At 47.1% G+C, this 24419-nt stretch overlaps 1 protein-coding gene across 1 annotated transcript in view; it reads left to right on the top strand.

The window, feature by feature from the left end:
* The window catches only part of CTDP1 (CTD phosphatase subunit 1), a 469717-nt gene that overhangs the window by 245604 nt on the left and 199694 nt on the right, over nt 1-24419 (top strand). Inside the window, exon 5 of the mRNA XM_063923302.1 lies at nt 8074-8224. Within this exon, the coding sequence (XP_063779372.1) occupies nt 8074-8224 (151 nt within the window). The remainder of the gene's footprint in view (nt 1-8073; nt 8225-24419) is intronic.

The raw sequence follows: 24419 nt of genomic DNA, 5'->3' as shown, positions 1-24419 counted from the left end.
GCCTTATGTTTCCTCACAGCCTAAGAAAACGCCACATTATCAGATGCAGTCCTTTCGGTCGCATAAACCCAAGAGAGTACGGGGATCTTCCTTTCTTGCCAGAGGTAAGGGCAGGGGGAAAAAGCTGCCAACCACCGCTAGTTCCCAGGAGCAGAAGTCCTCCCCGGCCTCTACAAAATCCACCGAATGACGCTGGGGCTCCGCTGAGGGAGTCCGCCCCAGTGGGGGCACGTCTTCGACTTTTCAGCCACGTCTGGGTTCACTCACAGGTGGATCCCTGGGCAATAGAAATTGTTTCCCAGGGTTACAAGCTGGAATTCGAAGAGGTGCCTCCTCGCCGATTTTTCAAATCTGCCCTACCGGCTTCTCCCCCAGAGTGGGAGATAGTTTTAAATGCAATTCAAAAATTGTGTCTTCAACAAGTGGTGGTCAAAGTTCCCCTGCTTCAGCAGGGGATAGGGTATTACTCAACCCTGTTTGTAGACCCGAAACCGGACGGTTCGGTCAGACCCATTTTAAATTTAAAAACCTTAAACCTTTACTTAAAAAGGTTCAAGTTCAAGATGGAATCGCTCAGAGCGGTCATCGCCAGCCTGGAAGGGGGGGATTATATGGTGTCCCTGGACATAAAGGATGCATACATTCGTGTTCCCATATGTCCACCTCATCAGGCGTTCCTGAGATTTGCTGTACAGGATTGTCATTACCAATTTCAGACGTTGCCATTTGGGCTTTCCACGGCCCGAGGATTTTCAGCAAGGTAATGGCGGAAATGATGGTGCTCCTGCGCAAGCAGGGTGTCACAATTATCCCGTACTTGGATGATCTCCTAATAAAAGCGAGATCAAGAGAGCAGTTGCTGAACAGAGTATCACTTTCCCTGAAGGTGTTGCAACAGCACGGCTGGATTCTCAATATCCCGAAGTCACAGTTGGTTCCCACGACTCGTTTGCCTTTTTTAGGCATGATTCTGGATACAGACCAGAAAAGGGTTTATCTTCCAATGGAAAAGGCCCAAGAACTCATGAATTTGGTCAGGGACCTATTGAAGCCAAAAAGGGTGTCGGTGCATCACTGCACTCGAGTTCTGGAGAAGATGGTAGCGTCTTACGAGGCCATTCCATTCGGCAGGTTCCATGCAAGGACTTTCCAATGGGACCTTCTGGACAAGTGGTCCGGGTCACATCTACAGATTCATCAGATGATCACCCTGTCCCCCAGGGCCAGGGTATCTCTCCTGTGGTGGTTGCAGAGTGCTCACCTTCTAGAGCAGGGGTTCTCAAACTCAGTCCTCAGGACCCCACACAGTGCATGTTTTGCAGGTAACCCAGCAAGTGCACAGGTGTATTAATTACTCACAGACACATTTTAAAAGGTCCACAGGTGGAGCTAATTATTTCACTTGTGATTCTGTGAGGAGACCTGCAAAACATGCACTGTGTGGGGTCCTTAGGACCGAGTTTGAGAACCTGTGTTCTAGAGGTTTGCAGGTTCGGCATTCAGGACTGGGTTCTGGTAACCACGGACGCGAGCCTCTGAGGTTGGGGAGCAGTCACACAGGGAAGAAACTTCCAAGGTCTCTGGTCAAGCCAGGAGACTTGTCTTCACATCAACGTCCTGGAGTTGAGGGCCATATACAACGCCCTTCGTCAAGCGGAGCAGTTGCTTCGCGACCTACCGGTTCTGATTCAGTCAGACAGCATCACCGCAGTGGCTCAAGTAAACCGCCAAGGCGGAACAAAGAGCAGAGTGGCAATGGCAGAAGCCACCAGGAGTCTTCGCTGGGCGGAAAATCATGTAAGCGCTCTTACAGCAGTCTTCATTCCGGGAGTGGACAACTGGGAAGCAGACTTCCTCAGCAGACACGATCTACATCCAGGAGAGTGGGGACTTCATCAGGAAGTCTTCGCAGAGATTGCAAGTCAGTGGGGACTGCCTCAGATATACATGGGCCAGTATTTACTAAAAATCCGAGTTTGGCCGATTTGTGTTTTTTTTTCTAAGTCCCAATCCGGGAATTCACTAAGCACCAATCTCGGCAGTGTCTGGTCTATTCGTAATGGTTTGAATGACAATGTTCCGAAATACGAATGAATAGACCATCGGTCAAACGCGGCTGTTATTTCATACAATACGGGCATTCACTATTCATTCGTATTTGGGTGTTAGTCTCTGAGTGCTCAAGTGCGGGTCTATTTTTTTTCCGATTCGTTAAAAAAAGCTGCAAAAAAATAGACCTGCTTTTTCCAGTCGAGTTTGGATAACTATGCACGGATCAGTGAGATCTGTGCATGGTTATCTATGGGAAAGTGTCTGTTTAGTGTAAAAACTGTAAAAAAAAATTGCGTGGGGTCCCTCCTCCTAAGCATAACCAGCCTCGGGCTCTTTGAGCCGGTCCTGGTTGAAAAAATATGGGGGGAAAAATGACAGGGGTTCCCCCATATTTTATCAACCAGCATCGGGCTCTGCGCCTGGTCCTGGTTCCAAAAATACGGGGGACAAAAAGCGTAGGGGTCCCCCGTATTTTTGAAACCAGCACCGGGCTCCACTAGCCAGGTACATAATGCCACAGCCGGGGGACACTTTTATAGTGGTCCCTGCGGCCCTGGCATTACATACCCAACTAGTCACCCCTGGCCGGGGTACCCTGGAGGAGTGGGAACCCCTTAAATCAAGGGGTCCCCCCCCCCCTCCAGCCACCCAAGGGCCAGGGGTGATGCCCGAGGCTGTCCCCACCCCCCCATCCAAGGGCGGCGGATGGGGGGCTAATAGCCTTGTGAAAAAATGTGAATATTGTTTTTAGTAGCAGTACTACAAGTCCCAGCAAGCCTCCCCCACAAGCTGGTACTTGGAGAACCACAAGTACCAGCATGCGGTGGAAAACCGGGCCCGCTGATTCCTGTAGTACTACTACTAAAAAAATACCCCCAAAAAAACAGGACACACACACACCGTGAAAGTATAATTTTATTACATACATGCACACCTCCAAACATACATACTTACCTATGTTCACACGAGGCTCTGTCCTCTTGTTCCTGTAGAATCCTTGGGGTACCTGTGAAAAAAATTATACTCACATAATCCAGTGTAGAATCAGACCTTTGTATAATCCACGTACTTGGCAAAATAATAAAACGGAAACCCGACCACGCACTGAAAGGGGTCCCATGTTTACACATGGGAACCCTTTCCCCGACTGCCAGGACCCCCCCTGACTCCTGTCAAAGAGGGTACCTCCAGCCAATCAGGGAGCGCCACGTCGTGGCACTCTCCTGATTGGCTGTGTGCTCCTGTAGTGTCTGTCAGGCAGCACACGGCAGAGATACAATGTAGCGCCTATGCGCTCCATTGTAGCCAATGGTGGGAACTTTGCGGTCAGCGGTGAGGTTACTTTCGGTCAACCGCTGACCGCAAAGTTCCCACCATTGGATACAATGGAGCGCATAGGCGCGACATTGTATCTCTGCCGTGTGCTGCCTGACAGACACTACAGGAGCACACAGCCAATCAGGAGAGTGCCACGATGTGGCGCTCCCTGATTGGCTGAAGGGACCCTCTTTGACAGGAGTCAGGGGGGGTCCTGGCAGTCGGGGAAAGGGGTCCCATGTGTAAACATGGGACCCCTTTCAGTGCGTGGTCGGGTTTCCGTTTTATTATTTTGCCAAGTACGTGGATTATACAAAGGTCTGATTCTACACTGGATTATGTGAATATAATTTTTTTCACAGGTACCCCAAGGATTCTACAGGGACAAGAGGACAGAGCCTCGTGTGAACATAGGTAAGTATGTATGTTTGGAGGTATGCATGTATGTAATAAAATTATACTTTCACGGTGTGTGTGTCCTGTTTTTTTGGGGGTATTTTTTTAGTAGTAGTGCTACAGGTACCAGCGGGCCCGGTTTTCCACCGCATGCTTGCTTGGGAGGCTTGCTGGGACTTGTAGTACTGCTACTAAAAACAATATTCACATTTTTTCACAAGGCTATCAGCCCCCCATCCGCCCCCCTTGGAATGGGGGGGGGCAGCCTCGGGCTTCACCCCTGGCCCATGGGTTGCTGGAGGGGAGACCCCTTGATTTAAGGGGTCCCCACTCCTCCAGGGTACCCCGGCCAGGGGTGACTAGTTAGTGATTTAATGCCAGGGCCGCAGGGACCTATATAAAAGTGTCCCCCGGCTGTGGCATTATCTCTCTGACTAGTGGAGCCCGGTGCTGGTTCAAAAAATACGGGGGACCCCTACGCTTTTTGTCCCCCGTATTTTTTGCACCAGGACCAGGCGCAGAGCCCGGTGCTGGTTAATCAAATATGGGGGAACCCCTGTCAATTTTTTCCCCATATTTTTTCAACCAGGACCGGCTCAAAGAGCCCGAGGCTGGTTATGCTTAGGAGGGGGGACCCCACGCAATTTTTTTCAGAATTAAAATCAATTAAAACACCTTTTTAAGGTACACAATGAAGCCCAGCACGGATCTCACAGATCCGGCCGGGATTCCTTGTGTTTTGTCAGGCAGTGTTTTACTCATCACTCCCGTAAAACACTGCCTGACATTACGAATCACATCGACATCGGAAAAAACGAATGTGCAAAACTCGGCAGCTTAGTGAATGATCGTATCAGGATTCAAAAAGTTGCAGTAAAATGCACCCGATACCATTCGAGTTCAAACACCCTTAAAAACGGCAAAAACACGAATATTAGTAAATAAACCCCACGGTATGAATCTTGCCCTTAGGTTAACAAAAATCCTTTCCTCGTACTGTCTGTCTCCTCTGGGCACAGTTTCTCTAACTGAGGTCTGGAGAAGGGGCATAGAGGGAGGAGCCAGTGCACACCCATATCTAAAGTTCTTTTTAGTGCCCATGTCTCCTGCGGAGCCCGTCTATTCCCCATGGCCCTTACGGAGTCCCCAGCATCCTCTATGGACTAGGAGAAAAAGATTTACCGGTAGGTTTCAAATCTTATTTTTTTTCAAGTATTTGTCAGAGAAGTCTTATGTGCTGAAACGACTCGGTGAAGCAGTGTTACCAGTCCGAAGCAGGTATGTCTATTACATGCTCGATGAAGGTCTCCACTGCAGGTTTTGGTGACTCAAATTAAATCCCACACATCTTGCACTTGATTTGAGGGAACACAAAGAGGTTACCGGGGGCCAGGTCTCGACTGTACGCAGATGACCAAGTTCCTGGATGCATTTATGTGCTAGAAAATCCACCACTGTTCCTAGACTTGTGGACATTGTCGTGATGAAGAAGGGCACACAAGTGCAAGTTCTTGGACATTATCTTGAAATGGCTTCTAGCACTTGCGACAGGCATTAGTTGGCGCACCAGTCCCAAGTGACTGTGCGCTGCTGCACGACTGGTATGGTAGCTACATTAACAGTCTTGGGCACAAAAGCAGCCGCCGTCTGGTTGGCCACGCTGCGCTCATGTTGGAACTTCTGTGGACTCACACCTCCAACTGGGGTCCACTGGGCTGACTGTTTGGTCTTGGGGATGAAGCTGTAGATCCAAAATTCATCACCACTGATGATATCCCAGACAAAGTTTTCGTGACCGCAAAGCAAACCTGGCCAGCATGTTATGGCAGCAAGTCACCCGGGCCTCCTCTTGACCTTGATTCAGCTGATGGGGCACCCAGCTTACAGAAACCTTGCTCAGTCCAAGCTTTTTCATGGAGTATCAAGTGTATAGGTTCCCAATGAGATGCCCATCTCCTTCTCTAAGTTTGTCACGGTCACCCTGGCAACAATGTTGCCCTTTGTGATGGCGGACACAGGTCGACCATCTCCCGTGCTGCAAACCACTCAAATGCAGTGCATTGGGACAGTGTTCTCCCACCCCCCTCTCCCCGTCTGTCAAACATCTCCTTCTGTTGCATACTACGCTAGTCATCAAAGAAGAGCATGGCTTTCCAGTAGCCATTGTTGAGCTGTATTATGAGTTTGTGAAGGAAGTGAACATGCTGACTACTTCGGTGTGCAGTGCTGCTTATATACAGTTCTGTGCTTTGACATTTCACAAGAACTTTAGTAAGATAACAACCAGGCAGTCAGATTGTGTCTACTCTACCTATGCTCCGCACATCCAGATACTTATTGCCCATCCCTTGTAGATCTCTATTTTCACAGTTTAAAGAGAGAATCCGCTCACTAAAAGACTAAGGCTCATGAGATGGATGTAAGAACAATTTCTGCTCTTTTTTTTTTTTAATTTAAATTAACTACCTTTCTACTGCTCCTGAGCACCATAAATATTGATGGCAACTTGGGGCTCATTTTATATTCCTTTGAAAAAGCTGTCTGTGGACGGCGAAACGCGTCAGAACGTGCTTCTCCTCTGGTCAGTGGGTCTCCAAGGAGGACATCTGATTGCGGCCATTCAACGGTGGAATTTGTTCCTAATGATCGGTCCAAGCATAGAAGGTTAAAAGGACTTCTCCAAATGCGCCTCTTTTCCATGCAGGATTAGCGCCTATGGACTTACCTTTGAAAATTACCCGAAGGACCGATAACTATAAAACATCCTTTAGGACCTTGCCAACGGTCCACGTTTGAAAGATATCAGCTGAGCCGCAAATCAATCAGGTCCCATTTCAGTATACTTTAACTATAAAGGACCTTGGGGCAAATGTATTAACCTGGAGAAGGCATAAGGAAGTGATAAACCAGTGATATATGCAAGGTGATACACACCAGCCAATCAGCTTCAATATGTAAATTAACAGGTAGAAGCTGATTGGCTGGTGCCTTTATCACCTTGCACTCATCACTGGTTTATCACTTCCTTATGCCTTCTCCAGGTTAATACATCTGCCCCCTTGTGAGTGAACCCATTTTGCCTGACCGTATATAGGGACTAGCTAACTTTGCATCTAAACTTGTTTGAGAAACATGTCTAATGTTTATTCATTTTTTGCACATTAATGCTATTAATTCTTATTGAGAAATTTTTACCGTGAATTATTTTTAATAATAAATGTAAGTTTTTAACTTACCATTGTTACACCAATTCTATCTATCACTCGAACTTATAGCGCTGTTTTCTGTGTAGATATAATTTTATATGTATGACTCCTTATGCTTAGAGGGCACATGGTACATTAAGAGCATGTTAACACAAATGTGTCCCACGCAGACCACAAAAGACACGCGCACACACACACACACACACTTGTTAGATATGCGTTGATCGTCAGCCGCTTCGGAGTGTGGCTAACGTATACTATTACTATTATTAGTGGTGCTTCTGTGATTAATTTAAATTCAGTGGTGGTAAAGCAAATTCCCTGTGTGTGTGTGTGTGTGTGTGTTTTTTTTTGTTTGTTTTTTGGTGGTGGTGGGGGGGGATTAAAGGGAAAGACAGCAGATGTATTTGTTATCTTGCATGGTAAATACATGTTTAAGAACTTACACTTAGGGCTTTATGTCTCAGCTGCAAATTTAAGCTGCACTATCTTTCAAAGGTAAAAACAATCTGGTACGCCAAAATTGTATTGCTTCACAGAACTCAGACCCTATTACATAAAGCCCTAGCCATTTATTACTAACACTGTCCAGACACATAAAGCTAAAGCTTCTAAAACAGAGAATTGGTGATGTTGCCCATATCAACCAATCAGATGCTGTCTATCATTTCTCTATTGCCTTTTAGAAATTGTTAGACAGCATCTGATTGGTTGCTATGGGCAACATCACCAATTCTCTGTTTTAGGAACTGCAGCATTTACTACTAACTTTCAAAACCACATCTTCATGTAAGCCAGGTGCACATACTGTAAATCTCTCTTGGCATAATCCTGGTGCATATGCTTTCTCTGCAGAGCTGAAGTGTCAGCTTTGCTTTCTATGGGAAATGCTTCTATTGCAAGCTTTTTGTGCCCGTGTTATTGGCGCCATATATGCCAACTCAACATGAACCACTATCTGTTCTGCTACTAATTTAGGTTACGCCCACTTCGACATTATATACAAAGTTGAGATTTTCAAGAGAAACTTTTAATGAAATGTCCATAGCTATTGATATTTTAGGCTCTTGTTTTAATTAACCCGCGTTCTGTTATTTTACAGGGAATATTCCATTTCCAGTTAGGTAGAGGGGAACCAATGCTGCACACCCGTCTGCGCCCTCATTGTAAAGAATTTTTAGAGAAGATTTCCAAGCTGTACGAGCTGCATGTTTTTACCTTTGGTAGCAGGCTTTATGCTCATACTATTGCAGGTTAGTACTAATATTACAGCAGTCACTGATATAAACTCAAATGAAAATGTTAGAATGGCAGTTTTATTTTTTGTGTGTGCACAACTAATCTTAACTTTTACTGTAATTTATAGGTATTGATACTGAATTAGACATCATACATTTACGTACCACTTAGAACACATAACCTTTTCTGACAAGAGTACTGTTCAGGAGGTATAGAGATTAACTGTATGCATTTGCATTGCCAGCAATATGCCATTTCAGACTCCAGTTAAATCCTCAATGTTTGGGCTTACAACTGGCTATATTTTGATCTTTCCATTAATAGTACTTGTATATAGGGGATGTAGTTAAAATACCGGCTGTCTGGATCCCAGCGTTCAGGAAGACCGATGACTGAATCTGGACACTGTGAAATACAAATGGACGGAATCCCAAACTTCACAGGTTATTCGGTTGGTGGGTCCACGCCACCAACCGAGTGGAATTATAACCTGTGGCAGTGCTGTCTGTATACTGACAGCCGACTTCCCGTCTGCCAGTAGAACATACTGGATCCGCTTATAGCTACCATATTACTTAAATAAGTTTCCTAAATAATGCGATATAACCTCAGTTATTGAAGTCCCAGATCTCGGTACATAGTACGCATCCCGTAGACTACGTGGCCCCCTTGGTCAGGGCTTGTTCACCCTTTTGCGATCCAATCACCTGCCGTGGGACCAATGGCTCCCCGCTGGCCACCTGCCTTACTTCACTGGAGGGTTTTTTTTTAATCGTTTTTTTAATAATACACTGATGCCCTCATTCATTCTGGGGTGTATCAACATTTATGTGGAACCCGGGAGCCCTTTTGTCCATCATTATAGTTGGCCGGCCCTGTGTTAAAATGGACCAGATCCCGCTACTGCTGTGCTTCCCAGGCTGGCTTGTCTACTGGGCAAGTTACCAATAAGCTTCGTTCTTGTACTGCCCCCTCCTGTCTCCCATTCTTCTTTTTCCCACTCTTCCTAACCCGTGTTGTCCACACCTCCACTCTCTGCATGAGGCTGCTGTATTGCTGGCTACATCAGCTGGCAACATAGAAATACCCCTTTCACACCGCACAAATAACCCGGTATCGACCCGGCATATTGCCAGGTCGACACGGGTCAGTGTGCGGTGTGAAAGCGCCACCTCCGAATTCCCGAGTCACCTGACCCGGTAAATCAACCCGGGTTATAAGCAGTGTTATTCCTGGGTTGAATACTGGGTTAGTGGCTGCATAAACAGATTGCCGTTTACAGGATAGGGAGAGGCGGCACAGAGATGAGCTCATCTCCCAGCGCCACCTCTGCCCCTGCTGCTGGCTCCGCCCCTCGCCGCTATGGCAACCGACCCGGCATATTGCCGAGTTGGACAGCCAGCGAAAGAGGTAGGGAGAGTCTCCAATGCCGGATCCCATCCAAGGACCCGTTTCCAATTCCCGGGTGGGATCCGGCATTGGAGATGTGAAAGGGGGTATAAGCTATTTGTTTATTTTTTTTCCTGTTTTTTTGTTGTTGTTTTGTTTTAAATAATGCATCAGTTGGGAATTAGGGTTAAGGTGGTGACGATTTTCATTTAAATATTTGGGGTCTCAGAGTATCACCAGTGGCAGCCATCGCTGGGGATCTCCAGTAATGAATTTGCATGGTGAGCCTATTTAATAACTGCAACTGGAACCCAGTTTCACTCGGGAGCTGAGCATCATTCGGGTGCACTGGCACAATGTTTTTTGGTAAATTGTACCAAATAAGGGGAATTCGTTTAGCTCTGGGGGGGAAAAAAATTCCGTCCAGTTCAATTATCATCTCTCTTTTTGATGTTAGATTCAGGTTCACCTTACAGTTAAATTGTATTTTCTTTACTAGAAGTAAATTGCATCCCTCCTGTACTGATTTTACAGACATGAACAAATATTTTGATACTCTACCATGAAAAAGAAGAAACCATATTTTTATCTAAAATAACTTGAAAAATGACAAATTTAATTGGCGTCCATCATTATTTATTCCATATTTAATAGAAATCAGATTTTGCATTTGATTTTTGATTCAACATAATATTTTAAATAATAAAACAAACTGAAATGGCAGTAACATATATTATGGGACCTATGACCAATTATTTTGTTGCAGTCAGTGCAATCTATCAATTTCTGTAGCTCTCAGTGAGATGTCTGCACCTGTCAGCAGGTTGTTTGGCCTACTATTCCTGAGAAAACTCCTCCAGCTATCTCGGGTTTGATAGGTGCCTTCTCTAGACTGCATGTTTCAGCTCTTTCCATAGATATTTGATGGGAGTCTGATCAGGATTTATAAACGGCCGCTTTAGAATACACAGCCAGATTAACAATGAGGCAGACGGGAGTACAACTCCAGGCCTCCACATACAAATAGTCCCATCCTCATGACAACATGATGATAAAGGCCACTGAGTTAGACACAGGATCAGCCATAAATTCTAAGTATTGAAATTGTATTTCTATTTTTCTCACAAAAGGACACATTGTTGGGCTGATAGTTTAGGGATTTTACATGCCCACAAAACACACCACCAGTCTCACCACCTCTCACAATAGGCCCTTGAACATTTTTAGCCCCAGGTCCATGTAGCACTTAATCCAGCCCTGTCAGAAAATATGTGGACAAACAGAATCATAACCTTTCTCTGACGTCCTAGTGGATGCTGGGGACTCCGTAAGGACCATGGGGAATAGCGGCTCCGCAGGAGACTGGGCACAAAAGTAAAAGCTTTTAGGTCACCTGGTGTGCACTGGCTCCTCCCCCTATGACCCTCCTCCAAGCCCCAGTTAGATTTTTGTGCCCGAACGAGAAGGGTGCACACTAGGTGGCTCTCCTGAGCTGCTTAGTGAAAAGTTTAAGTTTAGGTTTTTTATTTTCAGTGAGTCCTGCTGGCAACAGGCTCACTGCATCGAGGGACTAAGGGGAGAAGAAGCGAACTCACCTGCGTGCAGAGTGGATTGGGCTTCTTAGGCTACTGGACATTAGCTCCAGAGGGACCGATCACAGGCCCAGCCATGGATAGGTCCCAGAGCCGCGCCGCCGGCCCCCTTACAGAGCCAGAAGACAGAAGAGGTCCGGAAAATCGGCGGCAGAAGACGTCCTGTCTTCAACAAGGTAGCGCACAGCACTGCAACTGTGTGCCATTGCTCTCAGCACACTTCACACTCCGGTCACTGAGGGTGCAGGGCGCTGGGGGGGGGGGCGCCCTGAGACGCAATAAAACACCTTGGATGGCAAAAAAAATGCATCACATATAGCTCCTGGGCTATATGGATGAATTTAACCCCTGCCAGAATACACAGAAAAACGGGAGATAAGGCCGCCGAAAAGGGGGCGGAGCCTATCTCCTCAGCACACTGGCGCCATTTTCCCTCACAGCTCCGTTGGAGGGAAGCTCCCTGGCTCTCCCCTGCAGTCACTACACTACAGAAAGGGTTAAAAAAGAGAGGGGGGCACTAATTACGCGCAGTATTAAATAATACAGCAGCTATAAGGGGAAAAACACTTATATAAGGTTATCCCTGTATATATATAGCGCTCTGGTGTGTGCTGGCAAACTCTCCCTCTGTCTCCCCAAAGGGCTAGTGGGGTCTTGTCCTCTATCAGAGCATTCCCTGTGTGTGTGCTGTGTGTCGGTACGTTTGTGTCGACATGTATGAGGAGAAAAATGATGTGGAGACGGAGCAGATTGCCTGTAATAGTGATGTCACCCCCTAGGGGGTCGACACCTGAGTGGATGAACTGTTGGAAGGAATTACGTGACAGTGTCAGCTCTGTATAAAAGACAGTGGTTGACATGAGACAGCTGGCTACTCAGCTTGTGCCTGTCCAGACGTCTCATAGGCCGTCAGGGGCTCTAAAGCGCCCGTTACCTCAGATGGCAGATATAGACACGGATACTGACTCCAGTGTCGACGGTGAAGAGACAAATGTGACTTCCAGTAGGGCCACACGTTACATGATTGAGGCAATGAAAAATGTTTTACACATTTCTGATAATACGAGTACCACCAAAAAGGGGTATTATGTTCGGTGAGGAAAAACTACCTGTAGTTTTCCTGAATCTGAGAAATTAAATGAGGTGTGTGATGATGCGTGGGTTTGCCCCGATAACAACTGATAATTTCTAAAATGTTATTGGCATTATATCCTTTCCCGCCAGAGGTTAGGGTGCGTTGGGAAACACCCCCTAGGGTGGATAGAGCGCTCACACGCTTGTAAGAACAAGGGCTCTACCCTCTCCTGAGATGGCCGCCCTTAAGGATCCTGCTGATAGAAAGCAGGAGGGTAACCTAAAATGTATTTACACACATACTGGTGTTATACTGCGACCAGCAATCGCCTCAGCCTGGATGTGCAGTGCTGGGTTGGCGTGGTCGGATTCCCTGACTGAAAATATTGATACCCTAGATAGGGACAGTATATTATTGGCTATAGAGCATTTAAAAGATGCATTTCTATATATGCGTGATGCACAGCGGAATATTTGGCATCAAGTCTAAGTGCGTTGTCCATTTCTGCCAGTAGAGGGTTATGGACACGACAGTGGTCAGGTGATGCGGATTCCAAACGGCATTTGGAAGTATTACCTTATTAAGGGGAGGAGTTATTTGGGGTCGGTCTTTCAGACCTGGTGGCCACGGCAACAGCTGGGAAATCCACGTTTGTACCCCAGGTCGCCTCTCAACATAAGAAGACGCCGTATTATCAGGCGCAGTCCTTTCGTGGGCAAGCGGACAAAAGGTTCCTCATTTCTGCCCCGTGACAGAGGGAGAGGAAAAAGGCTGCAGAAATCAGCCAGTTCCCAGGAACAGAAGCCCTCTCCCGCCTCTGCCAAGCCCTCAGTCTAATGCTGGGGCTTTACAAGCAGAATCAGGCACGGTGGGGGCCCGTCTCAATGAATTTCAGCGCGCAGTGGGCTCACTCGCAAGTAGACCCCTGGATCCTTCAGGTGATATCTCAGGGGTACAAATTGGAATTCGAGACGTCTCCCCCTCGCCGTTTCCTAAAGTCGGCTTTACCGATGTCTCCCTCTGACAGGGAGGCAGTTTTGGAAGCCATTCACAAGCTGTATTCCCAGCAGGTGATAATCAAGGTACCCCTCCTGCAACAGGGAACGGGGTATTATTCCACACTGTTGTGGTACCGAAGCCGGACGGCTCGGTGAGACCGATTCTAAATCTAAAATCTTGAACACTTACATACGGAGGTTCAAATTCAAGATTGAGTCACTCAGAGCAGTGATTGCGAACCTGGAAGAAGGGGACTACATGATGTCTCGGGACATCAAGGATGCTTACCTTCATGTCCCAATTTACCCTTCTCACCAAGGGTACCTCAGGTTTGTGGTACAGAACTGTCACTATCAGTTTCAGACGCTGCCGTATGGATGGTCCACGGCACCCCGGGTCTTTACCAAGGTAATGGCCGAAATGATGATACTCCTTCGAAGGAAGGGAATTTTAGTTATCCCTTACTTGGACGATTCCCTGATAAGGGTAAGATCCAGGGAACAGTTGGAGGTTGGTGTAGCACTATCTCAGGTAGTGTTGCGGCAGCACGATTGGATTCTCAATATTCCAAAGTCGCAGCTGATTCCGACGACTCGTCTTCTGTTCCTAGGGATGATCCTGGACACAGTCCAGAAAAAGGTGTTTCTCCCGGAGGAGAAAGTCAGGGAGTTATCCGAGCTAGTCGGGAACCTCCTATAACCGAGCCAAGTCTCAGTACATCAATGAAAGGGTTCTGGGAAAAATGGTGGCTTCCTACGAAGCAATCCCATTCGGCAGATTCCACGCAAGAACTTTCCAGTGGGACCTACTGGACAAATGGTCCGGGTCGCATCTTCAGATGCATCAGCGGATAACCCTGTCACCAAGCACAAGGGTGTCTCTCCTGTGGTGGTTGCAGAGTGCTCATCTTCTAGAGGGCCGCAGATTCGACATTCAGGACTGGGTCCTGGTGACCACGGATGCCAGCCTGCGAGGCTGGGGAGCAGTCACACAGGGAAGGGATTTCCAGAGCTTATGGTCAAGCCTGGAGACATCACTTCACATAAATATCCTGAAGCTAAGGGCCATTTACAATGCTCTAAGCTCAGCAAGACCTCTGCTTCAAGGTCACCTGGAGTTGATCCATTCGGACAACATCACGGCAGTCACCCACGTAAACAGACAGGGTGACACAAGAAGCAGGAGGGCAATGGCAGAAGCTGCAAGGATTCTTCGCTGGGCGGAAAATCATGTGATAGCACTGTCAGCAGTATTCATTCCGGGAGTGGACAACTGGGAAGCAGACTTCCTCAGCAGACACGACCTCCACCCGGGAGAGTGGGGACTTCACCCAGAAGTCTTCCACGTTTTTATAAAACTCGACAAGTATTGCGCCAGGTCAAGGGACCCTCAGGCAATAGCTGTAGACGCTCTGGTAACACAGTGGGTGTACCAGTCAGTGTATGTGTTCCCTCCTCTGCCTCTCATACCCAAGGTACTGAGAATCATAAGATGGAGAGGAGTAAGCACTATATTCGTGGCTCCGGATTGGCCAAGAAGGACTTGGTAACCGGAACTTCAAGAGATGCTCACGGAGGATCCGTGGCCTCTACCTCTAAGAAGGGACCTGCTCCAGCAAGGACCCTGTCTGTTCGAAGACTTACCGCGGCTGCGTTTGACGGCATGGCGGTTGAACGCCGGATCCTGAAGGAGAAAGGCATTCCGGATGAAGTCATTCCTATCCTGATCAAAGCCAGGAAGGATATAACCGCAAAACATTATCACCGCATTTGGCGAAAATATGTTGCGTGGTGCGAGGCCAGTAAGGCCCCGACGGAGGAATTTTCAACTAGGTCGATTCCTACATTTCCTGCAAACAGGAGTGTCTATGGGCCTGAAATGGGGGTCCATTAAGGTTCAAATTTCGGCCCTGTCAATTTTCTTCCAAAAAGAACTAGCTTCAGTCCCTGAAGTTCAGACGTTTGTAAAAGGGGTACTGTATATACAGCCTCCTTTTGTGCCTCCAGTGGCACCTTGGGATCTCAATGTAGTTTTTGGGTTCCAAAAGTCACATTGGTTTGAACCACTTAAATATGTGGAGTTAAAATATCTCACATGGAAAGTGGTCATGCTGTTGGCCCTGGCCTAGGCCAGGTGCGTGTCAGAATTGGCGGCTTTATCCTGTAAAAGCCCTCATCTGATTTTCCTTTCGGACAGGGCGGAATTGAGGACTCGTCCTCAGTTTCTCCCTAAGGTTGTTTTCAGCGTTTCACCTGAATCAACCTATTGTGGTGCCTGCGACTACTAGGGACTTGGAGGACTCCAAGTTGCTAGACGTTGTCAGGGCCCTGGAAATACAGGTTTCCAGGACGGCTGGAGTCAGAAAATCTGACTCGTTGTTTATTCTGTATGCACCCAACAACCTGGGTGCTCCTGCTTCTAAGCAGACTATTGCTCATTGGATTTGTAGTACAATTCAGCTTGCACATTCTGTGGCAGGCCTGCCACAGCCAAAATCTGTAAAAGCCCATTCCACAAGGAAGGTGGGCTCATCTTGGGCGGCTGTCCGAGGGGTCTCGGCTTTACAACTTTGCCGAGCAGCTACTTGGTCAGGAGCAAATACGTTTGTAAAATTCTACAAATTTGATACCCTGGCTGAGGAGGACCTGGAGTTCTCTCATTTGGTGCTGCAGAGTCATCCGCACTCTCCCGCCCGTTTGGGAGCTTTGGTATAATCCCCATGGTCCTTACGGAGTCCCCAGCATCCACTAGGACGTCAGAGAAAATAAGAATTTACTTACCGATAATTCTATTTCTCGTAGTCCGTAGTGGATGCTGGGCGCCCATCCCAAGTGCAGATTGTCTGCAATACTGGTACATAGTTATTGTTACCAAAAAATCGGGTTATTGCTGTAGTGAGCCATCTTTTCTAGAGGCTCCTCTGTTATCATGCTGTTAACTGGGTTTAGATCACAAGTTATATGGTGTGATTGGTGTGGCTGGTATGAGTCTTACCCGGGATTCAAAGTCCTTCCTTATTGTGTACGCTCGTCCGGGCACAGTATCCTAACTGGGGCTTGGAGGAGGGTCACAGGGGGAGGAGCCAGTGCACACCAGGTGACCTAAAAGCTTTTACTTTTGTGCCCAGTCTCCTGCGGAGCCGCTATTCCCCATGGTCCTTACGGAGTCCCCAGCATCCACTACGGACTACGAGAAATAGAATTATCGGTAAGTAAATTCTTATTTTCTACCACCACGTAACTGAAACTTAAGTATTACAAACATGCACAAATTACGTAAATTACACATTTTTCTGAATTTCTCAATAGAAAACTTTGGGGGGTATATTCAATTGAAGTCTGATCCATTCCGATATTCATTTGTTGTAGCGCTGCTCTCCTCCATCTGCCCGCGGCTCTCCCTCCTCTTCCCCCCTCGTCTCTCTGCCTCTCACCGTCCCTCCTCTCCACGGCCCCGCATCACAGCCGCCGCACACGGCAGCGTCCACCCGGCTCCACGGCAGCGTCCACCCGGCTCCAGCAAGCGAGGTCTCGCTTGCTAGAGCCGGGTGGATGCTGCTGTGAGCGGCGGCTGTGACATCCTCCTGCTCCCCCCGTCTGGCTGCCCGCGGCTCTCCCCGTCACTGCTCCCGCATCTCACTCACTTCGTCTACTTTTTTTAAAGTCGAAGTGAGATGGTTGAAAAGGGGGCGGCCCCGTTTTCGACACAAGCGCGTGGATCTGCAGCTATTCCGCTGATCCACGTGCTATTCGACAAGTCGAATTCCTCGACTTGTCGAATATATTGAATAGGTCGGAACCCCTACCGACCTAAAAAAGTCGAAACCTGCCGTCTTTTCGTCTGATGACAGCTTTCGACTTCAATTGAATATACCCCCTGGCCTAGGGGTGCTATGAACTTAAATGCTTATACTCTAGTATGCAGTGATTCAGAAAAGTTTGGGATCCACTACTTTAATAGTCTTGAGATTTCATTGTGCCCTGCACAGATTCAAGGCACCCCAGGCCAGACGCAGCAAAGCAGCCCCAAAACATAACTAGAGCCTCTTTTCTGTTTCACAGAAGGTATGGCGTTCTTTTCTTTGATAGCTTCATTTATTCGTCTGCAAACATAGAGCTGATTTTCTTGCTATAGAGCTGATGTGCCTTACCAGAAAGTCCTGGTTGTGACTCCTCTGTCCAAAGGACATTCTCCCAGAAGCGTTGTAGGTGGTCAATATGCATTTTAGCAAATTACAATCTAGCTCCCCCCCCCCCAAAGAGTGGAGTTTTCCTTTCATGTTGTCCACTTTGCTCAAAAAGCATTGAAATCTGCGATCAGACAGATGTACCAGACAGACAAGTTCAGCTTGTATCTCTTTGGAAGTTTTCACAATGCTTTTTTTTTAATTAATTAATTAATTTATTTTATAACCATTTGCACTATCATGTTTAATCTGGGGTAGATTGTTCTCTTGTAAGCACGTCTAGGGAGGTTGGCCATCGCCGAAACTAGGATTTTTGGCACCCGGTGCAAGGCAGTAACTTGGCACCCCCCTCATATGCGTGCGCACACACACACACACACACACACACACACACACACACACACACTTTTGAACCGTGTGAAAAACACACTAATAAACAGTTGGCAAAGTGACAACCAGCAGGGTGAATCCAGCACACATTCCCTAGGAAAATGGATAGGAGCACAAGAAAATTAACAATTACAGAGGAGGAGTACCAACTTTCTGTGGAGGGGGAACACACAATGGGGTAAACTTACTAAGGTGGGAGTTTTTTTAGAACTTGTGATGTTGCCCATAGCAACCAATCAGATTCTACTTAACATTTGTCTAGCTGCTTCTAGAAGATAATGGATACAATCTGATTGGTTGCTATGGGCAACATCACCAGTTCTAAAAATCTCCCACCTTAGTAAATTTACCCTAATGTGGGTTATCCTGGCTGCAGAGAGGAGTGGCTAGTGTTATATACCTGATATAAGCTATGCAGTCACTGGTGGGGGGGGGGGGTGGGGGGGGGGGGGTCTCCAACAGGCCAACTGCTGTAGGACTACAAAGCCCTGCATGCAAGTTGGGACCTAGGAACACACTTTAGAAGGCAGCAGCTGTCCTGGCGTATAGAGACCTCCCCTCAGTGCCCAGACTAATTATCGGCTGCTGCTGCTTCCTCTCGCCCTGTCCTCCTCTGGTGGAGCTGCCGTGCAGGAAGGGGGAGACCCTGAGGAACAGGGCCAGGGGCAGACATAGTTTACACAGGCACAGGAGTGTGTGAAGGGCCACCCTCGCCCTATTCATAAGTGTTGCGGGGGGGGGGGGATGGTTTCCTAGGCGTCCATTGGCGGTACTAGTGAGCAGGGACCTGCAGCGAGGGTTCTGGGACCCGGCAGTAGGTGTCCCCTTAGGGTCCTGTCCTCCTCTGGTGGAGCTGCGTGTGGGGCCTGGGGGCAGACATCGTTTACACAGGTACAGGTGTGTGTGAGCGGCCATGGACCTGCGCTTTGGAAATGAAAGGGGGCAGCTGGTCACCGCCTCTGCCCCATTCATTAGCGATCTAGTTGTCGGAGATGGGGGAGTTTCATTGGTGGTACTGGTACCTGCAGTGAGGGTTCTTGGACCCGGCAGAAGGTAGCCCCTTAGGGCCGAGAGCAAGGAGGGGAGGCAGAGTAACCATGTCTGCGCACTCTCAGATTCTGCACCCGTGGCATATGCCCCCTTAGCCACCCCCACCCCCCCTAGTTGCGGCCGTGGGTTGGCTACAGTCCCATATACTTGAAACTCCTTAATATTTGCAACTGTAGTCACAGAAAGCTTAGAGATGCTCTTACAGCTTTTACCTTTTTGGAAAAAAACTTTTTATCAGGCGCTAATAACATATAATTTAAAAAATTCCTTTTGGATGATGTCAATACAAATCAGCCGCAGGAGGGTTTATGACCTGGGGTTAGCAAGTCAATCTCATTGCACTGGACCACCCAGATGCAATCAACCACAGAACTCCAACTTTTACTCTCTTGCGCTATATTAAAAATATAGTCCCCTGCTGGAATTGGACCCGTACTTTTCATCAGCTGCATATTTCATTTGCTGTTTGAAATATTATCGGGAGGAGAGAAGCCGCTCATCGGTGCCCGCAAACGGCACGTAGAGGTGTGGACTCGTGGAGCATTAAAGTCGAGCAGGACGAGTTACAGCAGGTGCCGGTTTCCCCGTAGCCAGAGATCATCTTGGCAAACGTCGGGACTTCTCCCTGCTGACCACATTTGCTCAAACCTCACGTAAGATTCCGTTTAGAGCGGCTCTCACACAGTATATTGTGTTGCGCTGGATGGTCATTTTCAAAGGAACTGTGATACAAAGTGACTATTCATGGATAATCAACTAATTTACGAGTTCCACTAGCAGCTACATTTGATTTATATTTGACTTTCATATACGGATTTAGTCATTTGCCTATAGAGTTAGTTCATACACTTCGGTGCACAGAATATGCTCAAGTCCACTTCCTTATAGTGGAAAGTATATATACTCGTTATTTTAGATTCAAAGATTTTCAAAGTATTAAGACCGGTCTTGTTTTATAATCTATGATTATTCATGTATTAATAAATAATTTTAATTTAATATAGGAGTTGGTATTATTGTCAGCCATATCATATATATTTTTAATATAGCGCAAGAGAGTAAAAGTTGGAGCTTTTACCTTTTTAAAATGCTTGTCTGTCATTTTCTTATTTCAAAGTACCGTATATACTCGAGTATAAGTCGACCCGAATATAAGCCGAGGCACCTAATTCTACCACAAAAACCTGGGAAAACTTATTGACTCGAGTATAAGCCTAGGGTGGGAAATGCAGCTCTAGCCATACACAGCCCTCAGTGCCAGATATGCCCTCATACTGCCAGATATGCCCTCATACTGCCAGACATGCCCCCACAGTGCCAGATATGCCCCCACAGTGCCAGATATGCCCCCACACTGCCAGATATGCCCCCACACTGCCAGATATGCCCCCACACTGCCAGATATGCCCCACAGTGCCTGATGTGCCAGATATGCCCTCATGCTGCCACATATGTCCCTCATGCTGCCACATATGACCCTCATGCTGCCACATATGACCCTCATGCTGCCACATATGCCCCTCATGCTGCCACATATGCCCCCTCATGCTGCCAGATATGCCCCCTCATGCTGCCAGATACGCCCCCTTATGCTGCCAGATACGTCCCCTCATGCTGCCAGATATGTCCCCTCATGATGCCACATATGCCCCCTCATGCTGCCAGATATGCCCCCTCATGCTGCCAGATATGTCCCCTCATGCTGCCAGATATGTCCCCTCATGCTGCCAGATATGTCCCCTCATGATGCCACATATGCCCCCTCATGCTGCCAGATATGTCCCCTCATGCTGCCAGATACGTCCCCTCATGCTGCCACATATACCCCCTCATGCTGCCAGATATGCTCCCTCCCCAAGTGCCAGGTATGCCCCACAGTGTTGTTACTTACCCCTCCGTCGATCCCGCGCTGTCTTCTGGAGGGACACGAAGCGCACAGCACGCGCCTCTCCTGTGTCCCTCCTGCATCTTCGGCGGCCGCGGCAGGTCTATTAAAGGAAGTGCCGGTTCGTGATCAGAGGTCACGAACGGGTACTTCCTGTAATAGAACCGCCGCTGCTGCCGCCGGAGATGCAGGAGGGACACAGGAGAGCCGCGCGCTGTGCGCTTCGTGTCCCTCCTTCACACTGCTCTGCCTCTGCCTGTCACTGACTCGAGTATAAACCGAGGTGGCTTTTTCAGCACAAAAAAAAGTGCTGAAAAAGTCGGCTTATACTCGAGTATATACGGTAATTGTGAAACATGCAATATCACAAGAGAGCGCTAGATACCGATCATTACTATATAAACATTTTATTCAATCACATAAAATAAAAGCATAAAAAATGCAATGCATATTTTCATAAAATAATTATTCGCACTGCTGATATTTTGTGCCATATAAATTGGGTGACTAACAGCTTTATTTTGTGCCTTATATCAGAGCGCCTGATTTGATAATTTTAGGAGTCATAATTATCAAGCACTATAGTACATTTTCTTATTTCCTCACATAATTTTCTCTCCGCTGTTTCTGGTCGATGTTCAGGGTGGTGCACACGATGGTACCAACAGCAGAGTGACTGGGGTTTTTTTTTACATTTAAATATGCTGAATAAATACTTTTGTGTATTAGCATCACATGTCTTAATCCAATTAATAGCTTTGTTAAGGGGTACTAACAAATCTGTCCAGGAGATTTCAGTATATCTTTGGAGAATAAGCAATATTTTATATGTCTTAACGGTTTCTATTCTTTATTCTGTGACATAGCAAGGCATGCAGGTATACATAAGACAACAGCTTTTCACTTCCAGAGCAATGAAGTGTTGTTTCAATGAGCTGTAAGTGTACCAACAAATTTATCCACATCTCTATGGGTAATAATAGCCTCTTCTTTATGCTTCTTCCAAAATAAATATTTTGTTTTCAGTCATTATATTACTAGATGAAGTAGAAACCTATAATTTTTTGTGTATAAATGTGTAACAGAAGTTTGATATATACATTTAATATATTTGTTAAATATTAGAGCATTTTATAAGTTTTAGAAGCAGGAATAAATTCCAAGTTGCTTCCTGTGTGAGTAAAATACAGTAACATTTTCTGTATATAGCAGGCTTTTTGCAGCAGAGGGAAATAACTTCTGAAATAAAGCATACAATTTAACAGAACTGCGCTTGAGCATAAAATAATGTTTCTGCAGCGGGGTACACTGGTATTCCACAGGGAATAACATCGGGGTTTAGAGTTGATCTTGATCCGAGGCACCAACAGGCTGAAACTTTGACTGCTCCCAGAATGCACTGTACCACACCCTCTATAGCCCCACCTCCAGGCACTGGAGCTCAGTTTGTAAGTTGGTGCCTGCAGTGCAGGCAGCTAACAGGTGAGGCTGCGCTAGGCAGCCCTAATAAGAGCTTTTTAAGAAGAAAGAAGACTTCAACGGCCGCAGCATAGGCACTACATGCTGTGTATGTCATGCTGCCATTCTGTGCTGCGGCTCCATCACCTCCCCCAGCGGCACTGCATACTCCCGCGCCCTGGTTGCTGGGTACTTGCAGCGGAGGCGCTCCGGTCATCAGGCACACATCACCACTGCTGCTCTCCTGGATCGCGTGGCTGCACTTCAGGGAGGAGGTAAGAGGGTCCCCCAAGTGGGACCCACCAAAATCGCGATACGGTTGCGGTCCCAGGAGAAGGACCGCGCCGCTGGCGTGGATACTGTGGCCGTGCACGGACCCCACTATGTCCACCTTGGTAGGGAGCATAGGTCAGATTTACTAAAATCCGTTTATTATAGGCTCCATGGTACCCGGTGGTGAAGTCCAGCAGAGGGAATAAGGCGCTGACCTGTAGCCCCTCCCCCAGCTCCAGGCGCCATCTACAGCAGATGTTCCTGTTCTGGAGCTGCGTTTGGGCGCCATTTCACAGAGCTGCGCTGATCCTGGGACTGCTGGGCACTGTCTCCTCTGTAAAGCCGCCTGTCTCATCAGCGCTGTGCATTTACAGGACACTTAAGGATTCTACATGTCGTTTAGTTAGTTAAGAACAAGTGTACTGCTATATGAATATTTAGTACAAGTATTCTGTGATATACATCCAGTGTTTACTGTGCATTGTTATATCTGTATACATACATTTCTATATGTAGTATTACTAGTCCAGGGCAGTTTTATTTTTTATATGTAATAATTTCTGCATTGTACCTGTGACTGTGTGCCTATAGCTGCTGTGTGGATTCTATTCTGTGTATCACACACATTGCTATCACTATATTCTGTGCCCTGGGGGTCTAAGTGCGTCAGGGTCTCATATACCAAAGTGTTCCACAGGATATACTGTTTTTTGTATTTTTCACTGTGTGTTTCAGTCACCTCATACCACTTATATCCTCTGTTTGTGCTCTGCAATTGCGGTCACATATCTTAGGGGTTTTTTTTTGTCAGGTATTGTTTGTCTGGCTGTATTGTACTGATACGCCCTAAGGCTACATTCCCAATAATGTCTGCTACACAGGGCGAGAAATCTGCAGACGCTCCTGCATCATGCAGTGCTGGCACCACGGATTTAACTGAGGAAATGATTTCTGCTGAGGGTTCAGATACTGGATGTTCTGCACCCCCTAGTCAGCCCGCAGCACCTGTGGCAGATCCACCTTAGGCTGCATTTTCGAATATCCTGACTACGCTTGTAACAAGACTTACGCCCCCTGTGTGACCTCCTGTGCCATTACAGCCATATAGTATCCCTGTAGTTAATCCACCTTGGGCGGATACTCTGTCAACTCAGTTACAGCAATTAAATCAGTCCTTGGTTAAATAAAAACCTAACCGTCGTCCTACGGGGACCCAAGGGTCATCTAAGCGGGCCATTTCTTCCTTACAATCCATTGATATTTTTTGGATGATTCTTCCGATTCCTGACCTAGTGGAGGCTATCAAGCTGATTCTTCAGATTGATGATGAGATTGACCCTCCTGATATGTCTAAGAAACTTGATCAGTTCAAACGTCAGAAGGTTACTAAATTAGTCTTACCACATTCTGACCGTTTAATTGACATACGTCAGGAATCCTGGTCTTCTCCAGGAAATAAATTTTCCCTGTCTAAAAAGATGCTAGCTTGTTATCCTATCTCTGCGGAGTTGAGTAACAAGTGGGAAACCCCGCCACCAGTGGACTCACATGTAGCCCGTCTTGTGGTGTCATCTACTGTGCCTGTCACCACCGTCACCTCTTTGAAGTAACCGACGGATAAGCGTGTGGAGGGTTTCTTGAAGTCTATTTATACTCTTACAGGTGCTGTACATAGACCCACTTTGGCAGCCTCTTGGGCTGCAAAAGGCATTGAAACATGGGTTCAAGCAATTGAGGAAGAGCTACCTCTGAATTTTTCTGACACTGCCAGACAATATTTGTCCTATATTACCACAGCCTCCCACTATATTCAGGAGGCGGCCTCTGGTGCAGGCGTTATGGCGGCCAAGGCATCTACTACGTCTGTCCTGGCTCGCCGGATTCTGTGGTTACGGTCCTGGTCGGTGGATCT

Source organism: Pseudophryne corroboree, chromosome 5 (assembly GCF_028390025.1).
Source record: "Pseudophryne corroboree isolate aPseCor3 chromosome 5, aPseCor3.hap2, whole genome shotgun sequence".
NCBI lineage: Eukaryota > Metazoa > Chordata > Amphibia > Anura > Myobatrachidae > Pseudophryne > Pseudophryne corroboree.
The sequence above is the reverse complement of the archived record's forward strand: the minus strand, read 5'-3'. Positions and strand labels throughout refer to the sequence as shown.